At 37.4% G+C, this 13491-nt stretch overlaps 1 protein-coding gene across 3 annotated transcripts in view; it reads right to left on the bottom strand.

Moving 5' to 3' along the window:
- CCDC191 (coiled-coil domain containing 191) overlaps positions 1 to 13491 on the bottom strand; it is an 89340-nt gene that overhangs the window by 13693 nt on the left and 62156 nt on the right. For all 3 annotated transcript variants that reach the window (XM_077118330.1, XM_077118332.1, XM_077118331.1), the window contains exons 13-14: positions 12873 to 12974; positions 1350 to 1493 (exon numbers count right to left, since the gene is read on the bottom strand). In XM_077118330.1, the coding sequence (XP_076974445.1) occupies positions 1350 to 1493; positions 12873 to 12974 (246 nt within the window). The remainder of the gene's footprint in view (positions 1 to 1349; positions 1494 to 12872; positions 12975 to 13491) is intronic.

Here is a 13491-nt window from a genome sequence, read left to right as displayed (position 1 = left end):
ATCAGTCTTCAGTATTAACCTGGCCAAATGTGTCCATAAGAGAGGTCATAATGGGTATAGATTACTGAGCTTATGATTAAATCAAATTCTAAAGATAATATTTTATCTATTTTAAGCTTCATGATCATTTAATTGAATGCCCTGTTCTATGCACTGGATAAATTTGTTAGGAAAATTCTAGAAATTTCAATAGTATTTTATTTCATGGATCTCTGTGTGGCTGAGTGAATTACTGTTTCCTAGAATAGGATTATTTACCCATACCTTTTGCAATGTGATATCCAGTACCTCCCAGTGAAGTAGATGGAGCCTCCTTCTGCTCTCAGTGTCTTTGAGCTTGACCTGATGATTTGCTTTGGCCAATGGAATGTTAGTGGATATGAAACAAACAGAGGCTTCATATGGGCTTATATACTTTGTTGTGAACTTTTGTACTTCTGACATACTGGAATTAGAAAGAGTGGCTTAAGGAGAGACCAGAACCAATCCACAACTGGTCCACAGACATGTGAATGAGATTAAATACGAGTTACAAGCCACTGGCATTTGGAAATTATTTGTTAGGCAGTTTTATAACAGCAGAAACCTAACTAATACATCCTATTGGGGTAATTTTTCTCTTTCTTAAACCTTGCTAAAATTGAGAGAAGCTTCTATCTATCTTATCTTGGAGGCCTCTAATAAAAATTTAACTCTGTTTTTTTTCCTGTAATTATAATAGTCTTTTTCTACCTTGGAAGACCAAATCTAAACTCTTATCAAAAATAAAGATAAACACTGTTTTAGCCAGTGTTCTCTAGAGAAACAGAACCAATAGCAGATATCTGTAAATATAAGATTTATAAAAGTGTCTCACACAACCATGGAAATCAAGAATGTCAAAACCATAGCACAGGCTGTGAAGCTGGTAACTCCAATGAAAGGTCTCAATGAACTCCAAAGGAAAGGCTCGCTGGCTGAAGAAGCCATGAAAATTCTCTCTTCTCCCTTAAAAGTCTTCAAATGATTGAATGAAATCCAACTTATTGAATTACCCCATTTGTGGGAGGCATGCCCTTAGTTGATCACAGATGTAATCAGTCACAGCTACAGTGGACTGACTGATGATTTAATAAACCAGCCACAAAATATCTTTGCAGTAATGGTTAGGCCAGTGCTTGCCTGACAGATGTCTGGGCACCATCACCTGGCCACGTTGACACCAGAACCTAACCATCACACACATTCAACTCATTTCTTTTCCTGGCTTATAAATCACTAAACTGCCCCAACAAAGCCCTGATCGGGTGCTTGTCCTATTTGAAAAAAGTCCATTTTCTAATTTTGGGGGTAATAGTGTGACACTGTACCTGGATGTTTTGCTTGCTTTGCATTCTTAATTTCTTCCAAGGTTCCAGACCTTTTTTCCTTAGCAAGACCTTTTCATAATGTTCTTTGGCTATTGCTTCCAGCTGCTGGTTCCTCTCTATTCTCTTCTGCTTCTCTACTTCTTTCTAGAACATATAAAGATATAAAAATGCTATAACCAAAACCCTACTGAATTAAATTAATTAGTGTGTTATTCATGGCAACAAAGCTTTGGAGCATTTAAAAAAAGAGAGACAAATTAGTACATAGAGTCAGGAAAAGGTGGTCATGAGCCCTATAGGAGCCAGGGCTATGCATTTTCCTACATATACTCGGGTACCATTCATAGAAATAATTTACCTCTCACCAAGTTGCTAAAAAGCATATCTAGTTAGTACAGCAATCAGAACTTTTTTCCTCATTATTATGGAAAACCTAGCCATGCAGTCCCTTCATTTAGATTACAGAATACAGAGATAAATTTAAATATGCTCCACTAAAAGTCTAGAAGAATAATCTTACTATTAAGGGCTTTTTTTTTTTTTAAGATTTAATGACTAATAAGCCCAGAGGCAAGTTAAAAGTATTTGATCACAGTTAAGATGCCTGCTCTTCCCTGGAAAGGAAAAAAGTTAACCATCCCTGGCGATGCACTGAGAGAAGACAGCCCCCTGCCCCTGAGGAGGGATACCTGAGAAAGACAGAAACATAATGGTCTAATATACATATGTTGTTATTTCTTTTTCTCTTTAAATAAAAATAGCATATAATAAAAGTGAAGGGGGAAAAAAATCTACCTAAAAATAGTGAGGAGGTAGCAAGTGGTACCTGCTGTGAAAGACACATGAGCAAAGCAGACTTCAAAATGCCTTCACAGTAGTTTTCATCCTACATAGTATAAATACAAAACATGTAATTTAAGCTTCTTTTTCTTTACTGCCCACAATTTCGCTGCAGGAAAAGGGCAGTGATAAATTGCCTGATTCTGACAAGCTATTTAATGTGCATGAAGCCTTTGGTGAGAACAAATAAGAAAGAGTGCCCCCAGACATTTCCATCAGGGAAGAGAGAAGCACTCATCTTCTGGTTCGAACTACCTGTTCCTGTACAAGCTCCTCAAAATTAAACGTCCACATTCTCTAAAGCATTAAGTCAAAATAACCTCTTTTTTTTTGTTTTTAACTTTTTTGTTGTATAGTATAACATACATGCAAAGCAAAGAAATAAAAAAGTAATAGTTTTCAAAAGCACTCTTCAACAAGTGGTTACAGGATAGATCCCAGCGTTTGTCATGAAGCCAAAATAACCTTTGAATCTTTATTCTAGACACTTGTTCAACTGAATGGCCAGAAATAAAAATTATTTACAATAATTTTCTCATGAGTAATTAGAGGAAGCTGACAGTTAAGTGGGGGAGGAAAACTGAAACTGACCTCTTCATACCTACTGAAATATCCCTGTGGCACTGATACTGGACAAAGTGATGGGTTCTCTGTCTGATGCACATAACATGCAATCCATGACACCAGGGGGTTCAAAAAGAGAAAGACTTTAATGCTACTCCTGAAGCAGGAGATCAGATGGCCTACCAGGCCAAAAATCTGACTCCCCAAATCTAAGGAGATCAGGGTTTTTATGAATTCCAACAATGGGGATGGAATTGTTACCATTGTAATAGTAAGCATAATTAGGGCCAAGACTAGGCTAGGATAGTCATTACAATAGTAAACATAAACAAGGATGAGACCAGTTGAGTTTCAGTAATTTATTCTATAATACAGAAAGAAAAACATCTATATAATAATTCAGTAATCACAATCATTTGTTAATTCTTAATTTCTCAGTTACAGCGACAAGGCAGCAGCTTGCAGACAGGAATCTTATACACACAGTAAGCCCTCTAGAGAAGCCTTCAGGCTCACTCTGTTCAAATGCACATGGAAATAACGATGTGTCGCTCTTCGTGGAATTACAACTCTTTATCATTCTGGGTTCCAAAAGGAAAACCATCTTTAGAGGAACTGTGGGGGAAAACAGGTTTTTATCAAAGTCTACTTTACCTTGAAAAATATTTAATAAAAGTAGCACTCTGCTTGAGCCAAAATTTTATATTCATCAAGAGCCATGCTTTTAGAGTTCAGTCTCCCTCAATTAAGAATTCCTCAACAGAACTGGATACATTTCATGAATATTCCCATATTTTCCATTTCTTTGCTTATAAAATGGGAGTAATAACACCTGTTACTGAAGATTTGCTGTAAGGATGACAGGAGATACTGCTGTTTACTTTAATATAGCACTTATACTGGGGTTTATGCAGTGAGGTTTTATAGAGCATATTTCACTCAGGCTGAAAAAGGATACAAAATCAGGGTGTCTCTCTGATTTAAATTATTCAGCAAATGTTATACAAAAAAAAATAAAACTTATTTTGAATGTTTATCTATATTGGTCACTGCCACTTGGGGGAAAGACCAAGAATTACAGCAGTGTTAAGGAAAGCATGGGACTGAGCACAAGGATTGTAACTGAGAAGTCAGGATTTAAGGGATGATTTTGATTACGCAATCATTATATAGATATTCCTTTTTTGCTTTCTGGTATACTGGAGTGGACAGAGGAAAATTCCTGAAATCTCTAAATTATAATCCTGCTGCCTTGATCTCTGATCATGATTGCATAGCTTTTATCTTCTGCCCCTGTGATTTTAAGACCTTGTGACTAACCTTCATTTGTACCCAGTTACCTGTTTTTCAACATTAGAGTCTTGTTATCACTACAGTCAGCCCCTATTGTTTATTAATGAAGGGTCTTGGATCAGCCCAGAACTAACCCACCTTGAGTCTGAAGTAATCCTGATAACCGAGACTAGATCTAACGAAAATGGGCACAACTGACATGTACAGTAGCTTAGACTTTAACCTACAGATTACCTATACTTCATTCTGCCATTTTCTTTTTTTCCCATCTTTTTTTTTAATATTTATTTATTTTTTAAACATAACAGCATACAAACACGAACATTCTTTTTTCTTTTTTAAATAAATTTATTTTTCATTCAACATACAAACACAAACATTCTTACTATATGATCATTCCATTCTTGTTACATAATAACTCACAATACCATCACATAGTTGTATATTCATCATGATCATTTCTTAGAACATTAGCATCAATTCAGAAAAAGAAATAAAAAGAAAACAGAAAAAAATTCATACATACCGTACCCCTTACCCTTCCCTTTCAGTGATCACTAGCATTTCAATCTACTAAATTTATTTTAACATTTGTTCCCCCTGTTATTTATTTATTTTTAATCCATATGTTTTACTCATCTGTCAATAAGGTAGATAAAAGGAGCATCAGACACAAAGTTTTCACAATCACACAGTCACATTGCGAAAGCTGTACCATTATACAATCATCTTCAAGAAACATGGCTACTGGAACACAGCTCCACATTTGCAGGCAGTTCCCTCCAGTCTCTCCATTACACCTTAACTAAAAAAAGGTGATATCTATATAATGTTTAAGAATAAACTCCAGGCCCTCCTCTCCCCTCTTTGTCCGCCGGCCCGCCGCGCGGCGCCCCCGCCCCGCAGCAGCCGACCCGCCGGCCCTCCTCTCCCCTCTTTGTCCGCCGGCCCGCCGCGTGGCACCCCCGCCGCGCAGCAGCCGACCCGCCCGCCCTCCTCTCCCCTCTTCCACCTTCACCGGCTCCTCTGCCACCAGCCTCGACAGCCTTGCCACCCTCACCTTTCCTCCTCCAGAACAGCTACTGGGGGAGTGGAGATAATACAGAGCAGCTCCTGGAGCCACGAGGGAGATCAAAGGGACGCCGTACCCCATCCTGGAACGGCTGACTGTCTGGGAGAACCAGCTCCGGTGAGATCACTGAGGGGCGCGGGCTTTCCCGGGTGGGACGGCAAGCGGCCGGAGTCCCTCCCTTCCTCCTTCCCAGGACAGCTGGTAGAATTGGACAGGCGGTCCCCTTAGGCCGCGGCGGCTGGCACCCCCGCCACGCGAGGCCCCCCGGACCAACTGAGAGAGTTGGGTCGGAAATCCCCAGACTGTGGAGAACAGTGACCGGGGGGTCCCTTCCAAACATGTGACTCCCCGGTCCGGCTGGGAACAGTGCACTCTCCCGGGCTGCGACAGCTGGCGCCCTCCCGCCACGCTTGGCGCCCCGGGCCGAATAGGTAATTCGGCTGGGCCTCTCCCGTGCTGCGGCGGCCGGCGACCCTCCCCGCGTTCAGAACCCCGGGCCGGCTGGCACTCTTCCAAGACGCTTCGGCTGCCGAACCTTCCCTACGGGGAGAATTTTCCAGAGTTAAAGGACCCACAGCAACTTTCACTGGTGGAACCCGAAGACAAACGTGTGCCACGAGCGCCACCTACTGGGCAGGATAAGAAAAACAGAACCCAGAGATTTCACAGAAAAATCTTTCAAACTGTGGGGTCCAACACCCAGGGAAATCTGACTAAATGCCCAGACGCCAGCAGAAGATAACGGATCACGCTCAGAAAATTGAAAATATGGCCCAGTGAAAGGAACAAACCAATAGTTCAAATGAGATACAGGAGCTGAAACAACTAATGCTGAATATACGAACAGAAATGGAAAACCTCTTCAAAAACGAAATTGATAAATTGAGGGAGGACATGAAGAAGACATGGGCTGAACATAAAGAAGAAATAGAAAAACTGAAAAAAACAAATCACAGAGCTTATGGAAGTGAAGGATAAAGTAGAAAAGATGGAAAAAACAATGGATACCTACAATGACAGATTTAAAGAGACAGAAGATAGAATTAGTGATTTGGAGGATGGAACATATGAATTCCAAAAAGAAACAGAAACTATCTGGAAAAGAATGGAAAAATTTGAACAGGGTATCAGGGAACTCAAGGACAATATGAACCGCACAAATATACGTGTTGTGGGTGTCCCAGAAGGAGAAGAGAAGGGAAAAGGAGAAGAAAAACTAGTGGAAGAAATTATCACTGAAAATTTCCCAACTCTTATGAAAGACCTAAAATTACAGATCCAAGAAGTGCAGCGCACCCCAAAGAGATTAGACGCAAATAGGCGTTCCCCAAGACACTTACTAGTTAGAATGTCAGAGGTCAAAGAGAAAGAGAGGATCTTGAAAGCAGCGAGAGAGAAGCAATCCGTCACATAAAAGGGAAACCCAATAAGACTATGTGTAGATTTCTCAGCAGAAACCATGGAAGCTAGAAGACAGTGGGATGATATATTTAAGTTACTAAAAGTGAAAAACTGCCAACAAAAACTCCTATATCCAGCAAAATTGTCCTTCAAAAATGAGGGAGAAATTAAAACATTCTCAGACAAAAAGTCACTGAGAGAATTTGTGACCAAGAGACCAGCTCTGCAAGAAATACTAAAGGGAGCACTAGAGTCAGATACGAAAAGACAGAAGAGAGAGGTATGGAGAAGAGTGTAGAAAGAAGGAAAGTCAGATATGATATATATAATACAAAAGGCAAAATGGTAGAGGAAAATATTATCCAAACAATAATAACACTAAATGTTAATGGACTGAATTCCCCAATCAAAAGACATAGAATGGCAGAATGGATTAAAAAACAGGATCCTTCTATATGCTGTCTACAGGAAACACATCTTAGACCCAAAGATAAACATAGGTTGAAAGTGAAAGGTTGGGAAAAGATATTTCATGCAAATAACAACCAGAAAATAGCAGGAGTGGCTATACTAATATCCAACAAGTTAGACTTCAAATGTAAAACAGTTAAAAGAGACAAAGAAAGACACTATATACTAATAAAAGGAACAATTAAACAAGAAGACATAACAATCATAAATATTTACGCACCGAACCAGAAAGCCCCAAAATACGTGAGGAATACACTGCAAACACTGAAAAAGGAAATAGACACAAATACCATAATAGTTGGAGACTTCAATTCCCCACTCTCATCAATGGACAGAACATCTAGACAGAGGATCAATAAAGAAATAGAGAATCTGAATATTACTATAAAGGAGCTAGACTTAACAGACATTTATAGGACATTAAATCCCACAACAGCAGGATACACCTTTTTCTCAAGTGCTCATGGATCATTCTCAAAGATAGACCATATGCTGGGTCACAAAGCAAGTCTTAACAAATTTAAAAAGATTGAAATCATACACAACACTTTCTCGGATCATAAAGGAATGAAGTTGGAAATCAATAATAGGCGGAATGCCAGAAAATTCACAAATACGTGGAGGCTCAACAACACACTCTTAAACAACGAGTGGGTCAAAGAAGAAATTGCAAGAGAAATTAGTAAATACCTCGAGGCGAATGAAAATGAAAACACAACATATCAAAACCTATGGGACGCAGCAAAGGCAGTGCTAAGAGGGAAATTTATTGCCCTAAATGCCTATATCAGAAAAGAAGAAAGAGCAAAAATTCGGGAATTAACTGTCCACTTGGAAGAACTGGAGAAAGAACAGCAAACTAACCCCAAAGCAAGCAAAAGGAAAGAAATAACAAAGATTAGAGCAGAAATAAATGAAACTGAAAACATGAAAACAATAGAGAAAATCAATAAGACCAGAAGTTGGTTCTATGAGAAAATCAATAAGATTGATGGGTCCTTAGCAAGACTGATAAAAAGAAGAGAGAGGACGCAAATAAATAAGATCAGAAATGGAAGAGGAGACATAACCACTGACCTCACAGAAATAAAGGAGGTAATAACAGGATACTATGAACAACTTTATGCTAATAAATACAACAATTTAGATGAAATGGATGGGTTTCTGGAAAGGCATGAACAACCAACTTTGACTCAAGAAGAAATAGATGACCTCAACAAACCAATCACAAGTAAAGAAATTGAATCAGTCATTCAAAAGCTTCCTAAAAAGAAAAGTCCAGGACCAGACGGCTTCACATGTGAATTCTATCAAACATTCCAGAAAGAATTAGTACCAACTCTCCTCAAACTCTTCAAAAAAATCGAAGTGGAGGGAAAGCTACCTAATTCATTCTATGAAGCCAACATCACCCTCATACCAAAACCAGGCAAAGATATTACAAAAAAAGAAAACTACAGACCAATCTCTCTAATGAATATAGATGCAAAAATCCTCAACAAAATTCTAGCAAATCGAATCCAACAACACATTAAAAGAATTATACATCATGACCAAGTAGGATTCATCCCAGGTATGCAAGGATGGTTCAACATAAGAAAATCAATTAATGTAATACACCATATCAACAAATCAAAGCATAAAAATCACATGATCATCTCAATTGATGCAGAGAAGGCATTTGACAAGATTCAATATCCTTTCCTGTCGAAAACACTTCAAAAGGTAGGAATACAAGGGAACTTCCTTAAAATGATAGAGGGAATATATGAAAAACCCACAGCTAATATCATCCTCAATGGGGAAAAATTGAAAACTTTCCCCCTAAGATCAAGAACAAGACAAGGATGTCCATTATCACCACTATTATTCAACATCGTGTTGGAGGTTCTAGCCAGAGCAATTAGACAAGAAAAAGAAATACAAGGCATCAAAATTGGAAAGGAAGAAGTAAAACTATCAGTGTTTGCAGACGATATGATACTATACGTCGAAAACCCGGAAAAATCCACAACAAAGCTACTAGAGCTAATAAATGAGTACAGCAATGTAGCAGGTTACAAGATCAACATTCAAAAATCTGTAGCATTTCTATACACTAGCAATGAACAAGCTGAGGGGGAAATCAAGAAACGAATTCCATTTACAATTGCAACTAAAAGAATAAAATACCTAGGAATAAATTTAACTAAAGAGACAAAAGACCTATACAAAGAAAACTACAAAAAACTGTTAAAAGAAATCACAGAAGACCTAAATAGATGGAAGGGCATACCGTGTTCATGGATTGGAAGACTAAATATAGTTAAGATGTCAATCCTACCTAAATTGATTTACAGATTCAATGCAATACCAATCAAAATCCCAACAACTTATTTTTCAGAAACAGAAAAACCAATAAGCAAATTTATCTGGAAGGGCAGGGTGCCCCGATTTGCTAAAAGTATCTTGAGGAAAAAAAACGAAGCTGGAGGTCTCATGCTACCTGACTTTAAGGAATATTATGAAGCCACAGTGGTCAGAACAGGATGGTACTGGCATAAAGATAGATATATCGACCAATGGAATCGAATAGAGTGCTCAGATATAGACCCTCTCATCTATGGACATTTGATCTTTGATAAGGCAGTCAAGCCAACTCACCTGGGACAGAACAGTCTCTTCAGTAAATGGTGCCTAGAGAACTGGATATCCATATGCAAAAGAATGAAAGAGGACCCGTATGTCACACCCTATACAAAAGTTAACTCAAAATGAATCAAAGATCTAAACATTAGGTCTAAGACCATAAAACAGTTAGAGGAAAATGTAGGGAGATATCTTATGAAACTTACAACTGGAGGCGGTTTTATGGACCTTAAACCTAAAGCAAGAGCACTGAAGAAAGAAATAAATAAATGGGAGCTCCTCAAAATTAAACACTTTTATGCATCAAAGAACTTCATCAAGAAAGTAGAAAGACAGTCTACACAATGGGAGACAATATTTGGAAACGACATATCAGATAAAGGTCTAGTATCCAGAATTTATAAAGAGATTATTCAACTCAACAACAAAAAGACAGCCAACCCAATTACAAAATGGGAAAAAGACTTGAACAGACACCTCTCAGAAGAGGAAATACAAATGGACAAAAGGCACATGAAGAGATGCTCAATGTCCCTGGCCATTAGAGAAATGCAAATCAAAACCACAATGAGATATCATCTCACACCCACCAGAATGGCCATTATCAACAAAACAGAAAATGACAAGTGCTGGAGAGGATGCGGAGAAAGAGGCACACTTATCCACTGTTGTTGGGAATGTCAAATGGTGCAACCACTGTGGAAGGCAGTTTGGCGGTTCCTCAAAAAGCTGAATATAGAATTGCCATACGACCCAGCAATACCATTGCTAGGTATCTACTCAGAGGACTTAAGGGCAAAGACACAAACGGACATTTGCACACTAATGTTTATAGCAGCATTATTTACAACTGCAAAGAGATGGAAACAGCCAAAATGTCCATCAACAGATGAGTGGCTAAACAAACTGTGGTATATACATACGATGGAATATTATGCAGCTTTAAGACAGGATAAACTTATGAAGCATGTAATAACATGGATGGACCTAGAGAACATTATGCTGAGTGAGACTAGCCAAAAACTAAAGGACAAATACTGTATGGTCCCACTGATGTGAACCTACATTAGAGAATAAACTTGGAATATGTCATTGGTAACAGAGACCAGCAGGAGTTAGAAACAGGGTAAGATAATGGGTAATTGGAGCTGAAGGGATACAGACTGTGCAATAGGACTAGATACAAAAATTCAAAAATGGACAGCACAATACTACCTAATTGTAATGTAATTATGTTAAAACACTGAATGAAGCTGCATCTGAGCTATAGTTTTTTTTGTTTGTTTCTGTTTTTTGTTTTTTTTATATATTTTTTATTTTTATTATTATTTTTATTTCTTTCTCTATATTATCATTCCATATCTTTTTCTGTTGTTTTGCTAGTTCTTTTCCTAAATCGATGCAAATGTACTAAGAAGTGATGATCATACATCTATGTGATATTAAGAATTACTGATTGCATATGTAGAATGGAATGATTTTTAAATGTTGTGTTAGTTAATTTTTTTTTAATTAATAACAAAAAAAAAAAGGATGGAGGGGTGTGAAAGAGACACAGGAGTCAACCTTAACAGTTCCCAGTGGCCAGAGCAATAAAATAAATAACATAATACTGTACTGTAATCCAAAGTATAAATTTATATATTAATACATACTAAAATAAATGATTGAATAAATAAGTGGGGGAAGAGATCATATATCTTCAGGAGATAGAGATTAATTTCCCCTTTCCCTCACCTTGAGGTGGACTGGACATAATGAATTGCTTCCAAAGAACAGAATATGAAAAGGGAAAAATAACTCTACTGTGCAGAAACCTGTCAAACAAGTTGATCAATGTTAACAAAACCAGTGATTTGTCAGGTGGATATCACATACCCTCTGATATGATGTGATGAGAAGGGCATTTCATCTCTGTGGTATTCTTCACAAACACCCATATGCCCGGAATAATTTTGAGAAAAACATCAGACAAGTACAAATTGAGGAGTGTTCTATAAACTACCTGATTGGTACTCCTCAAAACTGTCAAGGACATAAGAGACAAGAGAAGACGAAAAACTGTCATAATCCAGAGGACACCAAAGAGACATCAGAACTAAATGCAATATGGTATCTTGGATTGTGTCCTGGAACAGAGAAAGGATACTAATGGAAAAACTGGTGAAACTGAATAAAGTCTGGAGTTAACAGTAATTAACCAATGTTGGTTTCTTAATTTTGACAAACGAATTATGGTAATATAACATTAGAGGAAATTGAAACTGAGCAATGGGTCTATAAGAATTCTCTGTACTAAATTTGCAACTTTTCTGTAAACCCAAATAATATAAGATAAAACATTTATTTTTAAAGAAAGACCTTTAACATATTAAAAAAAAATGGTTTTCATGAATTTTGAATGAGTGAAAATACCCATGATAGAACCTTAAATGAAAAAAGCTTATAAAACCATGTCCATCATAGAATCTTAAATGAATAAAACTTATAAAACCATGTATACCTACAAACACAAGAATTACCAAATTAACATTAAAAGAGAGAGATGCACAGAAAAAAAGACCGGAAGTAGATATACTAAGATATTAAGAGTAGTTACCTATTAGTGCTGCACTCATAGATCGCTTTCTCCATCCTGTTTTGTATTTCTCAAATTTTCTACAATTAATAAATATTACTGAAAGTTTTTTTTATAAAGCTATATACATTAAAAATTGTCTCACTGGTTTACAGTAGCATGGCCCCCAATTGTTTCATGAAACATTACTGGGTGTGCCATAAAAAAAGAGTGTTCTGTGACTTCTTGGCACCATGGGTCCCTCTTCTACTAGACTCATTATACCTGGTAGGATGTTAAAGGTTCTATGAAATCAGCTAGTAAAGAAACTTTAACAGCTTTTGCCAAATTTACTTTACCACTGAATTTGTATTTCTCAGAACAACTTAGTATTTCAGACACCACTAGGAATATAGAACATAGGACATTATATGTCCTGAGATGTTCGTTTGTTTTTTGATTTTTAACTTTTTTTTATTGTATAGTATAACATATTTACAAAGCAAAGAAATAAAAAAGCAGTAATTTTCAAAGCACTCTTCAACATGTAGTTAGTTACAGGACAGATCCCAGAATTTGGTTACCATACGATCGTCTCAGATTTTTCCTTCTAGCTACTCCACAATATAGGAGTACCACAGGATCGCTACAACAGGGCCCAATGAGACAGGTGACTGACCATACAGATGCTACTAACCATTTTCTTCAGTCTCTTCTCTTCTCGTTTTCTTTCAAGCTGAGCCTCCTTTTCTTCTGCCTCCCTCTTCTGACGTTCCTCTTCTTGGGCCTTTAATTGGGCCTGATCAAGATAAAAATGTGTAAAAAGTAGAACCCTTAATTTGTAGGGAAATGAGATCTTTTATGTTGAGGAAAGTCAAGCTTCTGCTAACTAAAATGGCCATCCAGGCTTTGAAAGAAGTCTGCATTTTGTGATAACAATGGAAAACGTGACCAATGTATGGTCAATTTTGCGATTTAAAAGTTTCTCAAAAAAATCCTTTTCAAATTGGGAAGGTGAGACAGAGGATGACTACTATGATTAATTTTTTCATCATAAAATGTTTGGTTTCCAGTCCTTACCTTCAAATACATAGTTTACCCTAAAAAACGATTTCTTTCATTTCAAATTTATTTTTTCATTTTATTTTTCTTGGTAGGTACAAAGACTTACTTTTTGAAGTCTGGGTCAAAACTTTGGAAAACAAGAACTAACCCCCTTTGCAAACTCACTAGGTTGGCCATCTACCTATAACATGCCAGCTAGTCTTGGTTACGTGTAAATCTCCCATTTTACTAGTGGCCATCAATTTTTGTAG

This window comes from Tamandua tetradactyla, chromosome 10, assembly GCF_023851605.1.
Source record: "Tamandua tetradactyla isolate mTamTet1 chromosome 10, mTamTet1.pri, whole genome shotgun sequence".
Classification (NCBI taxonomy): Eukaryota; Metazoa; Chordata; class Mammalia; order Pilosa; family Myrmecophagidae; genus Tamandua; species Tamandua tetradactyla.
The sequence above is the reverse complement of the archived record's forward strand: the minus strand, read 5'-3'. Positions and strand labels throughout refer to the sequence as shown.